Source organism: Seriola aureovittata, chromosome 8, assembly GCF_021018895.1.
Source record: "Seriola aureovittata isolate HTS-2021-v1 ecotype China chromosome 8, ASM2101889v1, whole genome shotgun sequence".
Lineage (NCBI taxonomy): Eukaryota > Metazoa > Chordata > Actinopteri > Carangiformes > Carangidae > Seriola > Seriola aureovittata.
The window spans coordinates 9,447,894-9,474,679 of record NC_079371.1 but is presented as its reverse complement, the minus strand read 5'-3'; the positions used below and the strand labels follow the sequence as shown (position 1 = coordinate 9,474,679).

The 26,786-nt window shown below is 39.5% G+C and overlaps 1 protein-coding gene across 4 annotated transcripts in view; it reads right to left on the bottom strand.

Moving 5' to 3' along the window:
• atp8a1 (ATPase phospholipid transporting 8A1) overlaps positions 1–26,786 on the bottom strand; it is a 103,768-nt gene that overhangs the window by 44,001 nt on the left and 32,981 nt on the right. For 2 of the 4 annotated variants that reach the window (XM_056383599.1, XM_056383603.1), the window contains 15 exons: positions 26,275–26,348; positions 24,774–24,843; positions 24,518–24,645; positions 23,566–23,677; positions 22,967–23,132; positions 19,828–19,955; positions 18,516–18,593; positions 18,305–18,393; positions 13,735–13,779; positions 10,439–10,511; positions 5,472–5,577; positions 3,815–3,897; positions 2,371–2,420; positions 1,911–1,980; positions 1,062–1,146 (listed from right to left, as the gene is read on the bottom strand). In XM_056383599.1, coding sequence (XP_056239574.1) covers positions 1,062–1,146; positions 1,911–1,980; positions 2,371–2,420; positions 3,815–3,897; positions 5,472–5,577; positions 10,439–10,511; positions 13,735–13,779; positions 18,305–18,393; positions 18,516–18,593; positions 19,828–19,955; positions 22,967–23,132; positions 23,566–23,677; positions 24,518–24,645; positions 24,774–24,843; positions 26,275–26,348 — 1,357 coding nt within the window. The remainder of the gene's footprint in view (positions 1–1,061; positions 1,147–1,910; positions 1,981–2,370; positions 2,421–3,814; positions 3,898–5,471; positions 5,578–10,438; positions 10,512–13,734; positions 13,780–18,304; positions 18,394–18,515; positions 18,594–19,827; positions 19,956–22,966; positions 23,133–23,565; positions 23,678–24,517; positions 24,646–24,773; positions 24,844–26,274; positions 26,349–26,786) is intronic. The other 2 variants (XM_056383602.1, XM_056383604.1) reach the window with 2 other exon arrangements.

The window sequence follows — 26,786 nt, the reverse complement described above, 5'->3', positions numbered from 1 at the left end:
TAAGCATGTCACTCAGACATATGTGTGCAGTGTAATCACTGACCTCCTCACTGCATAATTGATAAATACTATAACATAAAAACTTAAATTATCAAATAATTCCTTAAGCTTTTCTATACATATACAAATCCAGACCTTTTAGAAGAACTGGGTGGGTGGTTGCCATGTAGAAAACAACAGAGTATGGATGGTAGTGACTACCATGTGTTTCACTGTTATTCGTCAATGTACTGCATATCTTTTTCATAAAGATTATACCATATATATATTTATTTTAAAGGCTATGACATTTTAATCTATTTTTACGATGCCTTTCTAACATTTGATTGGGGGTAAGACATGGCAATTAGCTGTCTACAACAACTCTGTATGATTTACAATAGTAACTTGATATGTTAATGCAGCGAATCCAACCCATGGCTTTTATTTTATTTATGTCTAGGAGATTAAATAAAAATTCTGACACTGCTGGTCTGGCTATAAGTAACATGTTCATAATGAATCAATATAAATCTTTTATAAATCCAAATATCTGACTAGCATGAAGACTTATAGATTCTTTGTTCAACGCAAATAACATTTAAGTCAGATCAATACCATTTCAAGATTAAATAAACTTTATTCATTGCCATTCTTCTTGTCGGAAAGCTAAAATAAGTCCTAATATATTATTCAGGCGACTCCAAATTGCTGCTACTGAAGATCTTCTCAATCTGTCCTGAAAGCTATATATAGCCTAGATCAAATATTCCCAATTACATCATTTTGCTTGTGTCTCACAAGGGGGCAGTATGAACACAGAACAAAAAGGAATCTCTGATGCAGTTTCTTTCAGCTCCACTGCTTTAGGTTAATATTCCTTCAGTTTACTCATATTTGGATTGACTGTTCATTAAATATTGACATATAAGGTAAGCTCTAAAACAAAACTTCTACTTCTGCGGCAGCTGACGATCAAATGGTGATAACGACCAGAAAGAAATGATGGAAGCACAGACATCAGATGCATCCTAGAAGATGTTTTCCTTTTGGCAGACAGGGGGCGATGTTAGTCCACTCACCCTCAGTAGCAAACTGTTCCAGGTGCTTCAACGTGATCTCTTTGTACCTAGAGCTGTCTGCCAGACGGTCATAGATCACTGTATCCTGAAGTGAAACAAACACTCATTGGCTACTGACAGAGGAGAGGAGAGAAATGAACCTCCTGGAATCGGGCTACTTGGCAAACAGGCATCTCAGGTTGGATAAAGCCCTTGTGAGTTGCACTTTCGACAAAATGTATCTGCATCCTACTTGCACCTCCATTCTGTGACTGTGTTTTAATAACACAGAAAACAATTAATAGTGTTAAACTACAATAAAAACAAGCAGCTTGAGTAAAACATAAGCCTTAAACCTAGAAAGTGAAAACAAGAACATTTTGAAAATTATAATTTTTTTGGTATGCTTGTCTTTATAACCTACTTACATAGTAAGACAAGTAAATTAAATTAAACCCTCATTGTCTAAAATGTTACTAACCTTACCTTGATGAGCCTGACGAGGCTAACTATGCACATGTCCCTTTAATCATTAAAATTGCACCAAAAATGTTATTTTCTTTTGAATATATAATGCAGTGTACATCCAGCAGAGTTTTAGATACTTCTGAAACTGTGGATTGAGGGTAGTTGGATACTTCATATAAGCAGAGTGACTTCCTGTGAAACATAATGTTTGTGTATCCATTATTTTGTAGAGATACCCATGTGTGAAATATGGTCTTCTTGCTTTGTGCTGCTGCTCATTGAAAAGATTTCCTGACAAGAAAGCGATAGGCAATAAGGGGAGAAGAGTGTTCGACACTTGTGCGTGTGGCGATGATGGTGATGGGCTGTCATGCGTTGCCATGGAGAGAGACAGACACTCACAGCTCCTTTGCAGTAGAGGCGGATCTTCCCAGATGGGGTGCGCATGATGACTGACATCCTCTTCCTCGCACTGAGAGAGAAAAAGGCAAAAGAGAGAGTCAGATAGAGAGAAGATGGGGTGGGATAAGCAGAGAAAGCAAGCGAGAGAAATCACATCACAAGGTGTTACAGCAAATTATCACGTACTGTTTGAGCTAGCATATGTCTGATGAAATTAGAAATCAAAGAGGTGGGTAACAAGATATCACACCTCTGTCACACAATTAATTAGTGCAAATCACGAGTGCTAAAGGCAGATGATGAACTCTGATAGCACGTGATTCTTGAGGACTTTATAGCAAAGAACAAATATTTACCTACACCAATGGCCTGTATGAACAACAAATGACTGAGTATACTGCAGTCGCACACATAATAATTAATATCATTAATATAAAAAATGCTATTATCAAAGTTGTACCTTGTAAACTCCAGCACATGAAGCAGTTCATACTTGTCCTCTGTTCCAAGCTAAATCCAAAGAGAAAGACAAGTTAATATACTCCAGAACGAGAAATCTCAACCTCACCCTTCTTCTGAGACAACTTATCTTAAGTAGCATGAGCCAGCCCTGCCACCCTTCTCCAATCAGCCTTGATTGCACTTTAAATGTGTTTATCAGTTGCCTGCACTGAGCTGATGGAGGGAGAATAACAAGGTACAATTCAATTAACTTCTTTAATTGTAGAGACCGCTAGGTACAAGACAGAGTGATTAAATAGACGCTGAGCGCTTTAGAAGGCCTAATAAAGGTTAAGAAATTGGACAAACATCTTGGAGACAAGATGTTCTCAGCAGGAGAAAAAAACATTTAATGGTTCTGGCCTTTCAGCCTGTGCGTCTTTGAGTGCAATCATCAGGTTAGCCGATTAAGGGAATAACAGGATGAGTGACCCTAGCTTTGGAGAGGACACACACTGCATCAGCTCAGGATATATTCAAAGCAATGTGGTATTTTCCATTGCCGTGGCCCATGTGAAAACAAAAGGCTGAGTTCTCTTTGGTATTATGCATATTACTTTTAGTTCAAGGTCTGTTTTGGAACATTTAGTAAAATAACTAAAATAGTTCATTAATTGCCAAAGTCGCAGCCTAAATATATTCTACAGATTGTAGATACCCTACAACTTCAGAGAAAAAATAACTGGGAAGGCAGCCTGGTTCTGTCTAAAGGTAACAAAATCTGCAAGCATCTCAAAAGTGTTTAATCAACACAAAAATGTAAGTGTAAAAACAAAAATATACTGTTTGATGGGGGCTAATGCACTGAACTATGTATCACCCAGGGTCAATAACTCTGCTCATTTGCTGGCAATTGCTCCCCATCAAGAAATTTGTAGTTTTTGGATTTTGTTGCCTGTGGACAGAGCCAGGCTAGCTATTTCCTCATTTCCACTGTAGCTTCTTACTTACAGTAAAAACGTGAGAGCAGCATCAATGTTGTCATTTAACTCTCAACAAGAAAACAAATAAGAGTATTTTACAGATGTTGAACTATTCATTTAATAAATAACCAGAAAAATGATGAAAACTCTTCCACTGTAGGGTAAAACTACTGATTTATTTGTAAGCATGAGATATGTGGGCATTTTGTCTCTCCCCAAGAGTCAAGAGTCTGTATTGTCAGACTCTTGACTCTTAAATCACATTAGTCTTTAACTTCTGCAGCTGCATTTGTTTCATTCAGGGATGCCAGAAAAATCCTTGGAGTTACTGTCACACATCTATCGGTGTGTAAACACACAGTCTTACAGTTTTCCCTTTTTCTTGTTTGAGGTCATGATGCCCGCATTAAGATTAAGTAGCTCCATACATCGGTAAAATACCTTGCATGCCTTTCATTAACCTTGTCTCATTCAACTCACCAACTGCACAATGACGCTGTCAGGGGTTCTACCAGAAAAAACAAAGCCAAGGTTTCGGGCTGCCCTCACCAGAGCACCTTCATCTAGAAAGCAAACAGAAACCCAAAATGTTACAGATAAACAAACAGACACCAGTACAAGCACACACACTGATGGCAGACACAGTGTTGTGTGAAGATAACTTTTTGAAATTTGAACCTGACAGTTACAATAAAAAACCACATTCATATTGGTAGATGAAACTAGTTCATGTCGACACATTTTCACAATGAGGGCAGCAGACTGAAAGCTGTGGACCAGGTAACTTATGCTACAGCTTGCATGAGGATGCTGCAGGGCGAGAAAAAGCTCTCTGCTTGTTTTTTACAGTTCACTTGACTAGCTTTCTCTTTGCAGCCACTGCTCGCTCGGCTTCAAACCCCAAAGCTCCATGAGACCATGATTGTTCTGCGCAATCAGGCAAAAAAAGTCATTTCTCTTAACAAAAGCATAATGTAAGATGAAAAGCAGGAGCCTTTCTTTGTAGAATTGTATAACCTGTTTAGTCAGTCAATATGTGTTCATTAAAAGCCTAATCAGTACTTTTTTAAATTTAAAAAAAAATCTCTGCTTACTAACATTACTGGTGTCATCAAAAACACCAGGAAACATGAACACCTCTGATTTCATTGCAGTCTAGTATTTGTCCATTTACTGAAAGATCTGTCGTTTTGGCAACAACAAATTCTGGGTTTTTAATTTTTTCCATGAGAGCTACTTCTTTGTTTACATTCTGATCGTGGGTTTTGCCTTTAAGCACAGTGACATTTTCAACATTCATTAGGATGGTCCTTTATTTTTAGGAAATTTACATACTGCTACAAGGGGCAACCACAGTGTCTGAATGGTAAAGCCAATGTGGACATGCCTGAAGCTGCACTGCAAACATTTTTCAAGTCTCAGTTGTTAATTTCACCTCCTCTAATGTTTTAGGGCATGTTTTCTTGACTGACAAGTGTTTCAGTCTATCACATTCAGCTGTGAATGTGATAGACTGCAGGATCACAGTAAGGTTCACAGAATCAAAGTGAATTCACTTTTATAAAATGAAACATCCTTTTTACGAAATGCAGGGTATATATGCATTTTGTAAATAGGATATTTCATTTTATAATATGATTCCTGGCTCTGTCATGCACTGATGATTATATAAATGTCTTATATAAATGAAATACTGCTGCCTGGAGGCTGTGGTGGCGTCTTTCATTCACTAAGGCAGAGAGGTCACTAGATGGAAAATTAAATATCTCAACAAAGGGAAATATCAAGGACACACAGCGTTATGGATGCAAAGCACCTGGACAAAGGTCTAGCCACAGCTGCAGAGATGTAGCACCAGCAATTTAAGACCTGCATTTTCAGCTCTAGTCCAACTTGTGCTACTTATCATCAAGAAAGGTAACACCCGCAGCAGTTTGGACGTCAGGTAAACTTTATGTTGACATGTTCATCTACAGGCAAAGAAAGTTTCTGCAATTTTACCTTTATATGACACCACCAGCCTGTTCAATGACTTATGGACACACGTCATACATTTGAGATGGGCAGTATACTTTATATCTAGAGGCTGTACTGCACTTATTCTAAAGGTAACTGTGTTCATGGACATGTGATTTACCTGGAGACGCAGCCTGGTAGACGATTTTTCCATCGGTGCACTCGGGGACTGCAGTGTGACAGATGGCCATCATGGTCATGAACTCCAGGATGACAGCAGCTGTAGGCTACAGCAAGTGGAAAGGGCACTTTGAGTTTTAATGTTCTTTAATAAAACATGTCACAACAAAACACAAAGAAAACAACAAGATAGGCCTTGATGATACTGTAGAAAGAGAGAGCAAGGACAGAAACTGCACTGATTGACAGACTCGGATCAGCATGCACAAAACACTATGTCAGTGCTGATGTTCTGCACATATGTGAGAGACAGATGACACACACTACCTGCTACTAGAGTCAATTTTTGCTGTCATATGTGAGCATACAATCATATCTACAGACAAGTTCTCCATATAAATGTCTACAGACTTACTTCAGAACAATTTTACATGTGGCTTCAGTATCAACCAGTCAGGTTCAGACAGACTAATGACTGCTGGTAACAAGCCAGTAGGATCCCACAGAACTTGCAAGCTGCTGACAGACATTTACTCAAGCATGTTCATGTAATATAAACCTGATCCAGTTAATGAAAAAAGCCTAACCTATATACTGAGGGCATTTAACATTAATGAGGGGGAACGTATGACTAACTAGCCATGGGGTACACTCGGACAGGCATCTGCTGAGGCTCCTGTCTGAGGCTGCAGGACCAGCAACTCCTAGTCAGCGACTGCAGCTGGGGCCAATATATCAGCAGCCTGCAGGGCAATGACGGGCTGAATCATACAGCAACAGTATGGACAGTAATCCAGATGCTAGGTGGTTGTTAACAATAATGTCAATAGTAGACTAAGCTCACATACCTAGTTTACCAACATTAAAAGCAACCAACAATAAATACAACTGCTTGAGAAAAAAAAATTAAGCAAAACAGAGAATATACAGCAGATGTTTGCATACTACTGCTCCTGTAACTAACGTCATGACATGAATTGTTGACTGCTAATTACCCGAAAAACATTTTACCCCCCTCCCTCAACAAAAAGCTGTGCACACACAGACAGTACGATTAAATTTGCTCCTTCTGTTGGCTATGGACACTCTGATGAGAGATCTCCAACAGGGAACAAAGGAGCCAATGAATGAAGCGGGGAGGGCAAATCAAAGAGCCTCTTGTAAATGAAAGTACATAGTGTCTATTACAGTCCAGGTGGCTGAGAGAGCCCCCTCTGCCTCCTAGCAGCGTGCTAATCTGGCCTGGGTTGACAGGTATCCTCTGAAGGACATGTGTGTGTATCTGCCTGCGTGCGCGCATGTGTGTGTGTGTGTGTACTCTCTATTCACAGTTGAGTTTTAGACCCTAAAGTCAGGACATATTTAGAAAGTGCCAACAATCCTCATCTGTTCAAAGGGCTGTCTGTTAAACTTGGTTTTAAGGTTCTGATCATAGACTGTTTTTCGACGTAGCCTCCATGACTTCACCCATACTTGTGGGCCGCTCCGCCGGCGCCATCTTGTCAGTGCCTGACTTACGTATCTCCCGAATAACCCACAAATGGGCAAAAAGGCAGGGTGTCTGTGGAGCCAAGGCTTCGGTGCATGCCGGTTTAATAACTATGGCAACTTGCATACGCTCCCGTTGGCATCGTTAGCACAGCTGGGCGTCTTGCTCGAGGGCAAACCCATGGCTAATTCATTTACTGGCTGATTAGCTAGTTAGCTATCAAGCTAGGTATGGCGAGGGCACACACCCATACCTGCTAATTAGTACCAACATACAAATTAAATTAAACTAGAATTTCACTCACCTCATGAAACAGGAGCATAGACTTCCTCGCCGTATGTTAATCAATTAACCGTATTATATAAGCCATGACTTGTCAGGTATTTGCATGAAAATTCCTCCAAAAGGCACCAACACCTCAAACACGGCCGAGAGCTCCCGTTCAGTGCCTCTAATTAGCTGAGGTGACACCTAGCTCACAGCTAACGGCTATAGTCCAAGAAGCTAGTCGACACCTACCTGTCACTTAAAGCGGCCACTGCCTCAATTACGCATAACTTTAAGCCTTTGTAAAAATGTAAACAGGATTCCTCCTCGTAAAGTTGTCACGACGGGGGAAATTAGCTATAACGACCAAAATGGTTTTCGCACCGGGGTGTAAACATGTATAACTCTGTTGTAAAGTCGGGCATTTTAACATGGACCCAGCCTCAAGTGCGAGGAGCTGCAGTTTTTTGGCAGTTCCGTCTTAGCTCCATTTTTCAAACTCGGAGGTTGCCTCTTGTTTACGATTAGGATTTAGTTTTGGTTGATATGATCAGATGATTCTTCCTTCACCAGATTCTCCACAACCGGGCAAGTTTATCGGTGGTGTACACCAAGACAACAGTACAGGCCTGAATGCTTCACCCCTACAATGAGGGAGCAGTGCCTGTGGGGCCCATCTTTCGGGCATGGTTTGGGTCCACTGGTCCCTTTTAGAGGGAAGGGTCACTGCAAATCAATAGAAAGTTGTTCTGAGAGATCACTTTTATCCTATATTGGAACATTTTCTATCCTGATGGGAGTGGTCTCTTCCAGGATGATGATGCCCCCATCCATAGGACACAAGGGGCCACTGATTTGATGAGTGTGAAAATTATATGAATCACATGTTGTGGCCTTCACAGTCACTACATCTCAACTCAACTGAACACCTATGGGAGATTCTGTACCGACATGTTAGACAGCGCTCTCCACCACCATCATCAAAACACCAAATGAGGGAGTATCCTTTGGAAGAAAGAGTCCAGAGACTTGTATAATCAAAGTCAAGGAGCAGTGAAGCTGTTCTGATGTCATGTGGTGGCCCGACACCTTACTAAGACGCTTTATGTTGGTTTTTCCTTTAATTTGTCACCCGTCTGTAGCTGCGTCCTCTGTTTCGTTTATGCTAAGGAGGACAAACATATGTGTGTGCTATCCCGGGTGGTGTTAACCTAGGCAGAGAGTACAGGGCATGTTGCAAGCTCTGCTCTGATGGCACAATTAAATGTGACAGCTAATACTGTGCTGCCAGCTATCACCCCCACTGACTCCTGGGTAATCAGTGTCACAGCAACAGTGACGGACACTCATCACTTCAGACATGGCCAGTGTGGAAAAAGTTGAAGGGTCAAGAAAAAATGAAGCAGAGAGCCTGGGTGAGCGAGTGAGCAAACAAACACCCACAAAGGCTGCTGAAACTCTGCAGGCGGAGAACATGTCTAGTGACTCAAGAGAACATGAAAAGCACCAGAGGGGATGTTTATTTTCGTCAGCACTGTTAATTCCCCTCCTCTAGTCTGCCTCCCCCCTCAACACTGTATCAACAGTACTCCTACAAAAAGCCTGCAGCCACGCAAAACTGTTGTTAATGATAAGGATTAGTAATGTTTAAGTAAGAAGCATCCTGATGGCCTTAAAGACAAAGTGTTTAAACTGTGAGAACGTAAGGTGTTAAATGAAATGTATCGCTTCATTTAGCATCTATAGTAGTAGTATAGCTTAATGTTGCTCTTATAGATTTAAAGGAATAGTTTAACATCTCGGAAAATATGCTTTTTCACTTTTGTGCTAAGTATCCACCTACCAGAATCATGTCAAAGTGACAACAAGAAGATGGTCGAGAAATAGTCCAGCACATAACCACTCATAAAACCATAATGTGTTGTTTTAATACTTTGGTTCTTGTGCAGATTGAACAAATTGCATACAATGTGTTAATCAGTGAGTTTTAGAGGTGCTGGTGGGTGAATTTTGTTATTTTGGAACAGAGCCAGGCTAACTGTTTCCACATGTTTCTAGTCTTTATGCTAAGTTAAGCTAACTGGCTGCTGGCTCCTGCTACATATTTACCAAACAGACGTGAGAGTGATGTCAATCTTGTCACATGACTCTTGGCAAGAAAGCAAATAAGCATTCCTCTCAAAATGTTAAACAATTTCTTTAATGGCAGTCTCATTAGAGTTAATCACCATTGAATTTCATGCAGGAATAGAAGGTGACTATAAACTATGACTCACACATGTACTACAATATTAAGACATCAACAAAGCATTAGTACAACCACAACCCAGCAGATAAATCTTAAGAAGAATCATTACTGGAGATGTAGAGAGACTGTGGTTTCTAAACAGCGGTTGGTTATGCACCATAATTAGCAGTGGGCGCGGGGCTATCAATATGAAACTAAAGCAGATCCTAGACAAACTCAATGTGTGGAGAGATTCTGCTGTCATAACAAAGCAAACATCACAGTGGGATTACTACTTTCCCTGGGCGGTGCTATTGTACATAATCAGATGTGACATTCTGCCTCCCCCACACTGTTATGCAGCTGAGTGACTCAACCAGCCAATCAATCACAGTTTTCACCCATTTCATTATTACAGGTGACCCGTAATGCTCCCACTAAAGTCCTGTGACAGACACCAAATACATGTCTGACTTCATATTTTCATACAGAGGCACAATTCCCAAATATATGCTATCTTTGATCACATTTTTGGGCAGACATATTCATATTCATAAGCAATTAAACAGTTGATAAGCAAATATGCAAGTTTTCATCTTGTCAGAATAAACTAATTAGGTTGTTTTTTTGCCTTCCTGTGTTGACAATGTCTTGTGGAGAAACAGTTATCCACCCTTCAGCATGATTTTAATCAAAATGATATTAAAGAGAATGAAATCCATTTGTCTGTCAAAACACGCCATCTTGATCCAGACAAAATGACCATAACACATGATGCACGCCATGAAAAATCACAGCCTTTCGACCATTTTTAAAGACACAACATACAAGCCAACACACAAGTCCACCACATTACTGAGATCCACTTAAAATGGCAGCAAGACATTATGTAACCACACACAATTAGATTCAAAATCCTTCTTAATTTCGTCCTAAACAGCAGCCGTCACTGAATGCGAGCGGCGGGAACCCTGACATTACTTACGTGATTACTTTGGAGGTTTTCCAGTAAGCTCGGGTCATTAAATCCGGCCTCCTCTGATGAGTGTGTGCTGTGCCTGGAAAGAAGAGACGGATAAGTCAAAACAACAGAACACACTGGAATACTTGATAGCACCACTGAAAGCACCGACAGCCGACTACAACGTGTTGTCGTGACTGTAGACTAGACTAGTACAGAACAAATAATTTGCATCATAATCAGAGCATATTCTGACAACAACAGGAGTTTACATAAAAGTACAACTTCATAGCAGCTTCTGGCAGTTTTCCAAATACAATATTAAGCACCATAAAAGTGTCTCTTAGGCTCCAGCAGCAAAAACAAAGCTTCTTGGAGCCTACACAGAATATGCTATACCTTCTAAAGAATTGTCTGCCACTTTGCAGTCTGGCAGGCTTATTTGAATCTGGTTTAAAAATCAAGCAATAGCACACAGCCTTCTTCCAGCAACCTGAACCTGCAAATAACAATTGATTTGTCTTGATTAATCAAATATACAAAAAAAAAAAAAAATTACGAAAAATGCCCATTCAAATGTTTCACAGCCCAGTATTCAGATTACTTGTTTTATCTGACCAACACATCAAAACTCAAGGATAGTTAGTTTACTATCATATATGACAAAATAAGCAACAAATCATCACATTTAAGAAGCAGGAAGCAGTGAAGGTTCAGCAATGAATTATCAAAACAGTTACAAATTAAATTTTCTGTCGACCAACTAATGAATCAACTGACTGACTTAGTTTCAGCTCAAGATAAATTTACTTTGCACTGGGACTGGCACCACAACACAGGCCTTAAACTGGTATTAACAGAGAAATGCTGTGTGCCAACAGTATTGACATTTGTCAAGAAAAGTATCAACTGCAATGCAGAAAGAATGCAAATTCAGGCCCCCCCGGGCTTTAGTAATGTGATGTACAGTGTGACTGTTTGGGATTCTGTCCATGCTGGCAGAGGCGGATCATGCTTAGAGAGAGCGATGTCCTGAAACAGGACATTATTATTTCACACTGCACAAAAGAATCCACACTCATTCATTTATTAATTTTCTCCTTTATACATCATATTCACTTCAGTCATTTCCATAAATAATAAATGGTGTTCCCCTTTGCTTTAGAAATTAAACAATGTAAGAGGAACTGCTTACAGTGACGCAGCAGGCAGGTTGAATTTCTGGCAGCTAAAAAAGACCACATTACTCATACAGTAATCAAAGCCAAACCCTAATAATTTACTGGAAATACAATTAGTCTCTCATACTCGCACCAGAAATGCTTTTTGTTACTGGCAAGATGCAAAATAATTAAATATGTTGAAGTCCATTAGGAACATGGCAAAGGAAAAACATGATACAATCTTTCATTGAAAACAGAAATGAATGCTGTACTGGGAAAAAAAAACATTTTGTATTGCAAAGAAGACCTCTTAATTGCTTAAAAAGAAAGGATCTCTGTAGCAGTGGCTTAGGGCAGTGATTTTGTAAGTAGCCACCAGCCGCTCACTGGCTGTCCAGCTGGGATCGATTCATGATTCTGTGATAAATAGAGTCCTATAGATCAGGTAGACAGCAGCTTTGTCCGTGGCACTGGGGCTTGATAGAAATGTTACAGAGGCTGCCATTAGCAGGCATAAGTCTTTCTAATCCCACAGGATACACTGTTCAGAACCCTGAGAGCCAACAAGCTAGCAGGCCAGTAATACTTCCATCTACTTTATGGCAAATAGAGGTTTGGGAAGAAAAAAACAGGAAAAAGACAGAGGTGGGATTAAAAAGCAGGGCTGGAGAAGATATTGTGTTACACCTACGTAGATGCACTGGACGTTAGAGAAATTTATCACACTCACAGGCTTTATTAAAATATGACTGGGTGAAATTGGAAAACAAAGTCTGCAATGCTCCGTGCACGTAAACACCAAGGAGGGCAGAAGTTTCAATGAAATAGCTTCAAGTTTTCCATCATATACTGAAGAATAAATATACATCTTGCTCCGATTGTAGGAGTGCAACTTGTATGACCGTACACTGTTTCTACATATATGTATCTGAGCTATTTTTCAGTATCGTTATACATTCATATGTCAAATACAAAAATATACAAATTCTGCAACAAAGACTGAAAATCCTGTTTTTTTGACAGCAGATCTATGGAGTCATTATTAGTTTCTAACCCTTATACAGGGAGGGAAGCCCTGGACGTTTCTCTGCGGCAGTAGTAATGTAGCTCAACATGTCGATTGTCTAGATGAAATTTCTGAGGCACGAGGCCGGGTGTGGAGGACGGTCAGTTATTGATTATCTGCCAACACACAGAGGTCCTGTCACTATGGGAACAAGGGTGCTGGCTGTTCACAGTTAATAGCCAGGGATTGGTTCCAGATCAAACCTATGACACACCACGCGGTCCAGTAAGGGGGAGGATATAATATATTTACAACTGACCTGTGTCAAAATGGGAGGACATTTTTTTGACCCTGGAATGAGATAAGCTCTGATTTAAATTAACTCTCATTTAAAAATAAATTTAAAAAAATCACAGGATTAAGACTGATTTGGTTTCATACATTTTTCCTTTGCTCCTGTATGTATTTCAGTGAGAGAAAATAGCAGAAGAAAGAGACATGCTTTCACTGAGGCTGGCAACTTTCTTTAAAGCAGCAACATACAACATTTTGGCATAATGGGCATTAACAAACAGGCCCCAATCCCCCCATGCAAAATGGAAGAGACACGCCCATGCTGTTACTGCAGATCTCAACACTGTAGCAGATGGATCTCAGAAGTAGGACTGTGTGTGAGTGAGTGTGTGTTGTGTGTGAGAGAGAGACGGAGGAAGAAAGAGAATAAGTGGGTGTCTAGCTACCATCTCCAAAGTTAGTTTGCTGTTAACTGGGGAAAAGGAGAATGTGCTGCACAGCTTCAGCCTCAATACAACATACAGTAAATGCTCGAGGGCTTGTTCTGTCAAACCTATTAAATGTACAAGTTCCTGTTTGGAGGTCAAAATTCAATAACAATTCTAATACAATACTGGCAACAAACATACGATCATTTGTTTAAGACTGTTCGTTCACAACAACGGGTATATACACTGAATCACGAGCCACAGTCACATACAACACATCCCAACTGTATCGAACGCACAAAGAAAAAAACAACAACATATACTGATGTATTGTGTTCAAAGTCACGATTTCCACAAGGCAAAGCAGCACTTATACATCACAAAAGCGGAGAGCAAAAATAAACAAAAACAGCAACTCAGTCATCTTACCAGTCGTCCTCTGCAAAACTACCCTCCTCAGCCTCAGGGACGTGGCTGTTGGAGCGAAGGTGGAGAACAAAAATCACCTTGTTGACAGAGTCTACCATTAACATGTTCTGGGAAAGTGCAGGTGCCAGGACCGGATTAAAGATGGGATTGTTTATGAGGAGAGTATGACAAGTCAAATGCCAGGAGGGGCTGTAGTTGAGGTGTCGGGGGTTAGGTTGACAGCGGTGATTACAGCAGGCCCTCCTAATTATTTATTCTTAAAAGAATAGTTCAATATTTTAGGAGACGTACTGATTTGCTTTCTTGACAAGAGTGACATGAGAAGATTAATATCACTCTCATGTCTGTAAGCTTAATATGAAGACTGGAAACATCGGAAAAACAACTAGCTTGGCTCTGTGCAAAGCTAATAAAATCTTCCCACCAACACCTTTACAGCTACTAATGGACACATTATATCTTGTTATTATATCTCAATTGTTACAACCTTTTGTTCTTACACTTTGGTCTCTGCACAGATGAAACAAACAAGACATTATGTCTCAAATAGTAAGCTTTGGTAGTGTGGGAGGCTTTGTTGTTGTTTGTGTTCTTCTTAAAGGCCATATATAGTGGCATTCATTCTTAAGTTATTCATAACAACTGAAACGTGTGTTCACTTTTCTTTTTAACAAGTGACACATTTTAGCTGTAATTCTTAAGAAGCAAAAAGAAAGCTACTGTATGCACACAATTTTGATCTCAATATCTGTTGTTCTATACACAGTGTGTGTATTGTCTGCATGACAAGCAGAATCCATCCAGAAGGCTCAGCAGATGCATCGTAAGGCAGATGGAAAAAAATATGCAGACAAATATTTGGATAATTATGTTCTTACAAAATAATAAAAGGTTAAAATACATCAGAGATACAGTATTACAATGACGCTTTGTATGTGTAGGGGGAAATTTGACAAATTAGATGAGAGAGAGAGAGAGAGAAAAAATCTAATTCGAGACAGCCAGATGCAAACTGCGGGAATAATACGAATGGGAATAATTTCATTATCGTAACATATCTTCCTCTCTTGTTCCTCATAAGACAACAGCAGGATTTTTGCAACAACAGCTGCAATGAATATGTGAGTATTGACACCAATGAGCGCAGCAATGAAAACAATGTTTGAAAGTCCAAATGTGATCAGAGAACACACAGCTCCAAAATGAGGCACCAAATTATTTTGACATCTCTGCTCTGGCAGACTAACTGCAGTGCAGGGTTTTGTTAACTCTGAGGAGAAGAGCCCATCAGACGATGTGCTCCACTGAACATTACTGCTCTCCATTTGATTCAGAGTCAGTTTGATTCATACTGTGAGTTCAGTCTTCAGTAAAGCGGGATTGTGGTTATCTGCATTAACAACAAACCTCTGTCTCCATACAGGCTGATATATACTGTTAGGCATAGGTGACAACTGCATACAACGCATATGCACAGAGTTACGCTACAGAATAAATAACTAATAATAACTAATAATAAATAACTAATAATAAATCACTTACGCAAATTTGGATAATTTCAAAAGAAATCACAACTTAGTTTTGCAAGTTTTGTCACTTGAGTACATCTGAAAAATGTGCTTCTACTCTACTCTTAACAAATAACACCCAGGAGGATTCTGGGAGCCTTTCTGACCTAAACAGTATCTCTCCTTGAGATTTGGACTCCAATCCAGTGGAATTAATTAATGTCTGCACCCTTGGGGTTGGCTTTATTAATTACAGCAGCACTTAATTTGTGGTAAGGAACACATGCAGGCGGCATTGTCGGGGGGGCTTTGTGTGTGTGTGCCGGCACCAAATTACAAGTCAGTTCACAGAGTAAGCGCAATGCACATGCATGTTCATTCATTTGTTATAAGGTACAGAATGTTTTATCTTTGAGTTTTTTACTCAAGGATATCCTGAAGTACAGTCAGGCACTTTAAAATCTGTCATTGTACAAGTGTTGAAAAAGCAGAACGTGCAACTGACAGAGAATTCAAAATTTAGCATTAACATTAAACAATAGAAAGGAACCAGACATCTGTAATACTAATAGAAAGGAAGCAGCAGTCATCAAACTTAAACTGCATATAACTTAATATGCAAACAAATTCGCACTGTGTCACTGTTGGATAGATATGTTAATAAGGAATTCCTTATGTGTTTATATTATTAAATATATAGCATATCATTCAATAAAAATGTTTACCTAAAATTAAATGATAAGGCTGGAGATATTCTACATGTGTAAGAAAAAGACCAAAAATAGTCTCTCAGCACTTCCCTACTACCTATTTGGCACTTGGCCCAAAGACCACTGGTTCCTCCTGACGTATTACGTAAATCTTTAAAAAAAAAAAAAAGGCTCAGAATATATATATTCAGTTTTAAATGGTGCTGATGATTTCCTGAAACAGCTGCATGCTCTCAAAAAATACAACTTCAACGGGGGTAAACATCGCATTTGCTGGGGATTATTTGCAGCACCAGGACAGTGAATGTGAGATCAAGTCAATATTAGATCAATTACCCATTTCATAAAAAAACTGACTATCCTGGTTCACTATGACCCACACTTTCTAATACATTTGTAATATACATACAAACATGTTAATATGCTGGCAATATTCATTTTATTGTTGCAATCATTTTGCTGTGTCACGCAGTTCAACAGTGTGGCTCATTTGGGAGGGTTTAATTTGATTTTGGTCTTTTCATGAGATTTGTTCACACTGAGAAAATGACACTTCACTGTTCTGCTCATACCAACCCCCACCACTGTATTACTTACAAATGAGAGTGCGGGTTATTTATTTAGAAAAACACTAAGTTATGATTTTGGGCTCAATATACTGGTTGGTCAGGGGTCTGCTCTGACCCTCTATGTAATTTGGCAGCCGTTCTTGACATTAGGAATGACTAACTTTCAGTCAGCGACGTAGGTCTGGTGGGTTGTTGGGTACTTGATTTTTCTGATTGGATGCAATGCTTCATCTGTATTTGTATTCTTGTATACCAAAAATATTCAATAAAAAGACCTTGATCAAACAAAAGTACTGGTTGGAACTAAAGTCTGATTTGTTGTGAATTTGACAAAAACTGAAAACACAAAACTGTCTTTTAGTCACTGGATTTCCAAAAAGCCAATTAGCAGCAAACAAATACATGAAGCTCCATCTATGATCATCATCACATTTTGAAACAAATACAGTTAAACTAAGTCTACCTTAAAATAATTTCAGCATATATTCTATGAAGTTGAGTAATCTAAGGAAAATTAAACGGATTACATCACTGTAACATTGTTATTGTCTGATGAATTATGAACACAGAACCTTTCCAACTCTCACTTTGGGAATCCAGAGGAAGAAGATCAGGCCAAATAACAGCATCACTAAAACATCTTCACCTCATTAGAACCTGCCTTTTTTCCCCCTCCTGCTATGAAACACTCATCCATATTTATCAGTTGCATAAGAGGGAGTCCTCGTTTCAGAGAATCAAAGGAAAACATCTCTACTTGGGATGAAGGAGAGAGAGACTGCTGCCTAACTTCAATCTTAGCAGGGAGGAGTGTGCGTCCCTGATGACCAGCAGGTTTGACCCAATTAAATAACTGTTCAAAAAAGGCAAAAATAAAAAAGAGGAAAAGACAGCATGAAACATATAAGTAACAAGAAGGACACATCTGCCTTTAATCAGCAGATATAGTTTAAAAAAAATAAATTTTCATGATGATCTTAGAGGTATTACGTCATCAACGTGTATATATCACTAATTAAAGTACCTTTATATTCTTGACCCGGGAACAACAGTGAGGAGTCATCAGTGTCCTAGCAATCACAGAATAATGAGAGAACTCCAGATAAAATACTCTCTTTTGTCCTTCAGCCTGCACTTCATCAATCATGCTTTTAATTGAATCCTAATGGGATTAATCATGTACTGTCACGCCTGCACTTGCTTTGGTTCTGTAAAGATACTCGGCTCTCCCACTTGTTTTGCATCCAGTGAGGTTAATTATCTGTGCACTAAAATGAAATGAGAGTATATTCCGGGGAAAAAACATTAAGGGCTGATTTTAATGGAATGTTAAAATGCAACAGAATTTGCTTTTATGTCAGTGGAGCTGAGGGACAAAGTAAATTCATGTGCACTCCCAATGTTTCCCAAGAGAAAACTGTATGTTACCAGTATTCTTTCTAACTAGTGTCACAACACTGTCAGGCTCTGGACCTGGCAGAGAAAACACTGAGATGATCAGCCAGTTTTCACCAACACCTTCAACATGACAAACGATGATAAAGCCTGTGAAGGAGAGAGTAAAGTGCCTTTGCTTGCAAATGCCTATCTGCCTTTTATTTATAGTTTATGTTGAGAGGAGCACTGATGCAGCTGCTAATGAGAAGGCGAGGGAGGAGAGAGAAACGCCAGATGTACTATGATGCACACTCGGCATTTAATGAAGGTGATGGGGGAGGCGACAGTATTGAATGAAAAAGGGGAGACAGGGAATATTAAAAAGGGGGTGGAAAACAGAACGTACCCATAGGCCACACCCGCGATAGTGCACTTCTTGAACTGCATGACGTTGCAGGTCAGAGTCCCCGTCTTGTCAGAGAAAATGTATTTCACCTGTACGTGAAGTGAATGACAGAATAACACTGATTTCATGGAAACACATTCTATTCTCAAAGAGAGACAGATCTTTCAAGAGTAAGTACTACATAAAGTATAATTTGAGCTGCATTATTTACCTGGCCTAATTCTTCATTCAGATTGGAGGTGCGAGCCATGGCAGGTGTGTTTGTGGGCTCATAGAGCATATCGGTGTCCTAAAAACAATCACAAAAAACATTAACACGTGTAACTTTCACAAAAGAAACAGCATTTCTGGTAACAACACAAGTTTTCATCAGAGTAAACTTCACATTAGTGGTGAAAGAAAAAATAAAAACCCAAAAATGAAAGAATAAATAAAGAAAACAATTGCTTCACTTCAGTCAGGCCCTTCTCAGTTACATCACTCAATTTTCCCTCAAGAAAATACTGAATCAGCTGAGGCTGCGGGAAGAAAGACCAACTGAGAAATGCCCTAAATGTTGCTAAAAATTCATTGTTAGGATTTTCATTTAAAATTTAATGAATAAAGGGGCTCAGAATAACTTCAGGCAAAAAAACAGTACGATTCCTCAGCTGAGATAGTCGGTGGGGTTGACCTAGTTGCAAAGGATAAAAGAGCACAATATAGTAGCTGCTCACTGAAATGCTTCATGTCAAGCCAGGTTTTACATGTGTGTTATGTGTGTTGGGAACCGTCTTTACAGATTTCACTTCACACTTCACGTTTTTGTTAAAAAAATATTCTGTGCATGATGTTAACCACGTTATTTGTACAGCGAAATTTAATTGTAATAGCCAGTTCTTCAACCTGCAATAATCAATTTTGGCCACTTGGGGGCAGCGCAACAAGCTGTAAAAAATAATGTTGGCATATTATCGCCTTGTAAAGGTGATATGGAGGATGTCAGTGGCTTTTTAAGACACAGAGCAACATTTGTACTCATTTGGAGTCGTGTTTTTGTCGACCTGACAAAGTTAAGGTCAAAACTCACTCTCCTTTCAGCTCTGTTTTGGTCTCTACCAGTTTCTGAGGGAAATATCTGTCTCTTTAGCTGCTAAATGCTCCACTGTTTTCATTCGTTAGCTGCTAACTTTCATTTGTTGCTGGGCAGGTAGTTCACAGGACGTGCTCAGAGCTTTTTTGCTGGAAAAAAAAAGAAGCTGCCTCCTGGATTTGGAAACAATATTAACGAGAAGAATAAATAAGAAGAATAAGAATAAGAAGAATAAATAAAAACAGTCATAATAACTCTCCTTGTGATTATCACTATATCAATAAATCCATGATATAATAACAGCTTAAACTGCAGAATAGTGCATTATGTTTAAACAAACCAGCCACCTTGCCTTGTTTATGTAGTGATTAACTGTACTGCAAACATTTTCTTTTGTGCTAATAGCAAATAATAATATAATAAGATGCACTATGCAGTAGCTTCAACTCACCCAGTTGATGAAAAAGGCTTGGATGAACTTGATAACCTCCAGTGTGACCAGGAGACTGATGGGGATCAGGTTGTTGAACAGGATGATGAAGGTGAGAAAGTTGAGGCCAAAGTTAGCCGCCCCGCCATCTATCAGAGGACGAGTTTTGGACAGAGGGGAGTGATACACAGGAGACTCATCAGTGATGGTTTATAAATATCAGTTAGTTAAATGAAAATGCCCAAAGCTACTTCCAGCAAATGATCAACATTATCCCAATCCAGAGAATGTTTTGGGCTAACGTCGTGCATTAGCTGGAATTAACCATTTCTTCCACCCAACCTCATCCTCTTACGACTCAACCGATTAGCAGTCCAATTTAATGTCCCAAAGATTCAAAGTAGCGAACAGGGACTGAAGTATCTCAAATGTCATTAGTGTCACAGCAGCAGCCTTGGCATCCAGCATGATCCAGGCAATGAATTCCACAAAGCACTATGCAAAAAAATGATGCTGGTCCCCCGAAAGCCCCAAACAATTGGCAATGATCAACATGTACCCCCCACTGACACCAAACATGAAAACAGGAGGGATGTGATTTACCTTTCCTCAGCTTGCAGGAGGTGCAAATGTTACCTTCCTCAACCCAAGCCTTGATCTTAGCATTGCAGTTGAGAGGGAGAGCCCTTCCCCATGACAGAACGATTGCAAAAACAAAAAACTGGATGGCACAAAGAAAGTGGCAGAATGGAAGCTACTGCTACAACAACACATATAGGAGGGAACACTTTTTTCCAGAAGTGGGGAGGAAGACAAACGTATTGGATGCTCTCAAGACAAAGGAGGGAGATTCAGTCCATAGCACATTCTCAACCAACAAGGAGTGGAAAAGAGTGGGTGGATTATGTCAGCAGACAAGTTTGGGTGTTAATGATGATCACTCGTCACCTCATTTCACTCATTCCTAGTGGCCAGCTTGTTATGTGACGTTACATAAGAATTCTGCTGTCGAGAGTCATTAAAAAAATAAAACTCAAACCATAGCAAACCAGGACATGCACAAGTCACACAAGTGCAAATGTAACCTGATGTGTTTTCTTAAGTATATATCACTGTAATGAGATAAGATGAATACAAGATGTTCTAACTGTGTTTATCAAATAAATGAGCATAAACATATTTCTATCCATTCACCTCTAGTTGTTGCAGTCAGAGTTTGACTGCAAATCGTTTGGTTTTTATTATTCTAAGTGAACTTTACATTGGTTTCGCATGGTAAGTATACAATAGAATGACAAGACCACACCTCCTTAACATTAAGCTAAAAGCAGAAGTGGGACAAAAACCTTTACCTTGCTGTCTGTAAAAACATCAGCAGTTTACTAACATAGAGTCAGCACAAATTCAATGATATGGAGATAACTCCAACTACTTTCAAAAAGTAACTGAGTAAACTGCAGTATGTGGCATGATTTTGTACTCTCATTCTGCATAAATTGAAGTTGTCACATTGTATAGGCTTAATGCCAGCAATCACCAGAGTCAGCATTTTGCAATGGGTCAAAGTCAAATTAATTATTCACCAGGCATGCATAATCGCAGGCTTCTGTGACATATGAGCCTGTGTGATGTGTGGTGAGCTAACACTGACTCTTCTCTTCCTGTCAGCATTTACCATCCAAATGTTGGTGAGTGAGTGAAGTTGAAATTATTTAGGAAAATAAAGTGGCGTCAGTAGATGGGATGTTTAAGATTTGACAATCTCCCCACCTCTCTCTTTTATCACAGGTTGGATAATATGCACTGGACAGAGTCTCAACAACTCCTTATGGAAGTACAGTCAGTCTCAAGATGGACGCCTGCTTTATGACTTACACTCCCCTGATCGGCGTAATGTATGGTCTTTTAGATGCGGGTTTTAATGCCACTGTGGACAATATCAAAACCCTTACAAAACCGATAGAAGCCAATGCAACAACGAATATTAAAGGGACAGTGTAAGTCGTAATGCAAGCTTAAATTGACCAGGGCACAACCTCTCCTACGCAGGCCTACCAGGGTACAGAGTAATGGCCAGAGTGCCACGATAATCACTTTGCATACCAGGTTCAGAGCTTCATCACATCAGACAAACTGTCGCAGAAACTGAGCAGCCCGTATTTTTTGGCACTGTGTTAATGTCTGTAATAGTAGCTTAAAATAGAGTCACTTTCTACAATGGTTTGAGAATACATGTAAAAACTAAACAGGTTTTCACCGCTCCCCCTCCCTTCCCTCTCTGTCTGTCCTTTTGAAAAATCCACACAAGAAAAGAAGGCGGCAGAGGCATTTAGAAAATGTCAGCTCTTGCCCCTTGGGTTGCACCACATGTTGTGTTCAAGCAATAAACACGTATAAGCCTCCTGCTATGAAAAGCTTCCTGAGTACAACCTCATCTCCCTTGCAGTCAAAGTAAATGCTGCTATTCATTTCCTATAAAGAATGAGGGGAAAAAATAAGATGAGGGTCTGAAGCTTGGGAACTGCAAAGCGTTTAACGTGGCACAAAAAAATGGAGGAAAAGTGAGACACTGTTTGCATCAGGCACTGAAAATAACTAGACGAAGGTATAAGAGAGCTGGAGGGGAAAAACCTATTGTTGGATCCCTGGTATGTGCTTGTCCATGGCATGGGCCCATACAAAGTAGGGCAACCATATAGGGGGCGAGGGTAGGGGGCTTCATTTGCTTAGCAAAGGCAGAGCTTCAGTAAGGGGTTAGTAAGGGAGGGTCATTCACGGATGGCCAAGGCTTTTAAATGGTTGTTACCTGGAGCTGTTAAAAAAACGACAACAAAGAAAACAACAAAATCAAACAGAACATTAGAAAGGAACAAAAAAGTACAGCAGCGCAGTGATATTCAACCATTTCTTTTTCACTCATTCACAACACATCTATGCATGTCACAGCTGTCTTTTCTCAGTTAACAGGGAATTCACTTATTCCCACATTGCCACATATTTCACTTGTAATGCGAAACATAGTTTAACTGAGGCAACATAAAAATGACACAACACATACCAGCATTTACGAACTTAAAATGACAAAGAAATAAGCTGATATGGACAAGTGAGACAAAATATGCGGAATAAGAGGTGCAGTGTGGGCTGGTGGGACTCTTACAGTTGAGATCCATGTACCAGGCATCATTGCCGTACTGGTACTTCCAGATGGTTTGGCCAATGGAGCAGACCAGAGAGATGGCCAACAGGCAGCCAAACAGCACAAGGATCTGAAAGTTGGTGATACGCTCCACGTTGGAGAGCTTCAGAGGAGGCCGAGTGGAATTCTGGGAAAACACATGACAGGACAGTTGTGGTTAGAAAAATGAAGAAGTATGACCAATGGTGGTGTTCTCTTTCTGTGGCCTAAAAACAAGTCTGAACAAGATGTTCAGAGTGACTGTGAAAACATCCTCATTTATCTAAACTCTTGTAACACTATGCTTAAAAGAGCTACTGTATATGTAAGTTTTGCTATTGATACTTAGCCAATATTACCAGTCTAGTAGAAATCAACTCTCTTATTTGTCCTCTATTATATCTTATTTTCTTCTACTGAAGTTGGCAGTTATTTTTAGAACTTGATGTTATTTGTTGGTTGAACAGATTTGGTTGCATAAAAAAAATATATGGAAATGGAAAATTTTGTGTGTATGTTTTTAAAATAAAGTACTATATATGTACATATTATCCTCCAAATACTATGCAAGCATGCTTTACCTGCATGAGCTTTGTGTCATGTCCAGTGTAGACCACCACACCATGGACCCATTGGGTGTTCCTCAGCTGGGCTCCTCTCAGTAAGATCTGGTCTGGGCCCAGTGGTACTGTGCTGGAGAGAGAAACATCACTGGCATGAGTACATCTGAACACGTCTCACAACAAACATTTACACAATAAATTTTTGACACTAAAGTATGTGCACTTTTTAACTTTTCATAACATCAGTTTACTACAAGCCTTCAGATATCACCCTAACTCAGCGAGCCTTGACCTTACACACAATCACTGATTTAACATAAACCTTCAGGATTCCTTATTCATAAATATGCCAATACTAACAATAACCAATAATCAATACTACAATACTAATGTAGCCTTAAAAATCTTTTACTACACAGACATTACATAACAATACAAACTAGCTAATAATCATTTTGTGATGCTGTAAAAAACTTATTCCCATCAATATTTAGAAACAAAGCAAGTAGTAAAAATGTTTCATTTTCCAACTAAAATTTAAACTCTTAATCATAGATTAGAATATACATTTATATGTAATCTATATAGTAAAAATTAAAGTTTGGGGCTTAAACAAGTTTGTGAAGGCTTCCATCCAAATTAAAATATTGCCCATCAGTCTATAAAATAACCAAAAGTCGAGTATAGCTCACTGTAACAATGATTTTCTAGGAGAGTTTTATCAGACTCCTTGAGTTAAGCTAAGAGCAGGCATACAGCATGTAATACATTTTCCTTACAATGGCAAAGCCTACAAACAAATCCATAATTAAGTATCACCGCAGCAGGTGCTTTCATTTCTTCAGCAGAAAGATTAAACAATCCCTAAAACCTTGTAATGCACTGTTACTGGCTCTGCTCCTGGCTAATGGACTGCTGAGACGCTAAGAGGGACAGAGAGCCAGGCATGGAGCGCTGTAACGGAGCCCACCTGTGTCCATCCAGGCGGATGTTTCCAACAAACTCATACAGATGGCGGTTTGGGCTCTCGCACTCCATCCGCCCAGAGAGACGCATCAGGCTGTCGATGTCTTTTATTTCTGCCGTCATTTGGAGACCCTGTTGATGTAGTCGATGTAACAGCATTATAGTGTTGTTTTTGTTTTCCATTCATTTCACTGGTGTTGCAAACTTGCCTCTTAGTTCTCATTTTGTGCACAATAAAGAATAAAAAAAAAGAAAATCACCTGTCTGATTTTAAGGTTTGTTTCTCCATCCAAGTTAGACGTTTCAATGTAGCACATACCCTGTGGTTCACTGTTGTGGAGGGAAAGGAAATAGACATTTGGAATAGTAATATAATATGACAAAAGTAAAGTGTTTTTCAGTCATATATTACAGTTTGTCTAACGTCAGTTGATCATTATTTTATATGTTTATGATTTAATAAAATATAGTCTAACACTAAAGCTGAATTACTGATTATTTGCCAGAAATAATTTATCACTTTCAATGAAATTTGTTACAATCACTTATAAACTAAATCTGATAGGAAAAGTGTCTACAACAGAACAAGAGCATAAGACTAGAGCACTGCAAACATAGATGCTGCATGTCAGCCTTAAGGTCACTCAGGAGCACAAAACTTTACAACAAAGTGTTACTGAGTGGAAGTTGCCCATTTAATGTACAGTACATATCCTTAGGGCAGACATACCATCTTTGTTTGCCGCTACCCCTGAGTTTAACTTTTAAGAAAAGCTAAAATGTACTGCAAAGGGGACAGAGTGGAGAGAGAAAACACTAAAGTGGGGTGATATGAGCAAGCAGGCATGCCGAGCACAACAAACAGAGCAGACAAATGGGCCTCTGACAGACTCTGGGCACAGGGACAGAGAGTTAGAGCATGCCGGTGCTTAAGGTGAGCTGGATCGCTGATTAGCTACTCTCTTAACAGAGTGATTTATTCATACTGTAAGCTGGTCCAAACACACACAAGGTGGAAGGGAAACTCAAAAAGAGATTTTGACACTGAAGCCCAACCACAATCAATGAGAGATTTGGACTCTGCTTCAATTAACCAGTGAATGAGAGTTATGTTAAATGGAATGAATTAAGAAAACAGAGAAATACCGCTTCAATACTGATAGTGAATTACTGAACTACATTTAGAGTTGCTCAAATGGCAATAACCTGTTGTGGAAAGTTAGCCAAAGCATAATTCCAAGATGGTTTTCACCTTCATGCAAAATGTCACATTAAATAAAATTGTGGCATTCAGCGTGCCATACAAGCCATGCAAGGTCAGGGAAAATATATTCACACCCGAACAAAAAAGTATCTCAAAGAAGGAGCATGTGCTCCTGTGCTATAACACTTTATGTCTCCATTCACTCTTAGCAGTGTTAGAGGTTTCAGCCTCAACAACATTGAGAAGGGTTTACTGTGCATGTTATGTTGTAAAACAAAACACAACACAATGACTGTATAAACGGCCAATATTATGGCTGCCAAATGACAATGTAGAGGAGAAGTAGAAAAATGAATGAAACATGGTGTTTATTGACTGTGGCGCTTCGATGTCGTTGCCAGAATAATCACAGGCCCCTTCATTCCTCAAGTGTGGAAAATAAAATATTTCTTATTTGTGTCAGGAGTGACAGAAGAGCTGTCTTGTCCCAGTTGGTACACACACAGCCCCCATCTCTCCCACCGCTGTTTTGTTGGTAATGTTGCTGGTTTCCTGACCTGGATGACAGAATGACGAGGTCAGCCGGAAGGTGATCCCCATTTGCAGCTCTGACTACTTCCCCAACAGCCACCTGATATTACCAACCACGAACCAGCAGGGGGTGAGAGAGAGAAAGTGTGGCAGTTGTTTGCACAGGGGCAAAGGAGGAGAGGATGAGAAAGAGAAAAAGAAAAAGGAGGGATGGAGGATAAAAGAAATGAACCACAGACAAACAAATAAACAGCAAACACAAGGGGAGAGAGACAACTGTTTCAGTTTAAGGGAGATGAGAAGAGCATAATGATCAGTTCTGTATGATCAGAGGGTATGGTTGGTCATCTGTTCTCCTTTTCACAAAACCATTTAGAAAAATACGTATTGCTGTGAACCTGCTGGTAAACAAAAAAAAATAATAATAATAATAACAAATGGTAAAGCAGGACATGAGAAATGACTGAATGGAGAGCCAAAAGAAAAGAATCTTTAATTCAATTAAGACTTCCCAATCAGCATTTTGGAGAAATATGAA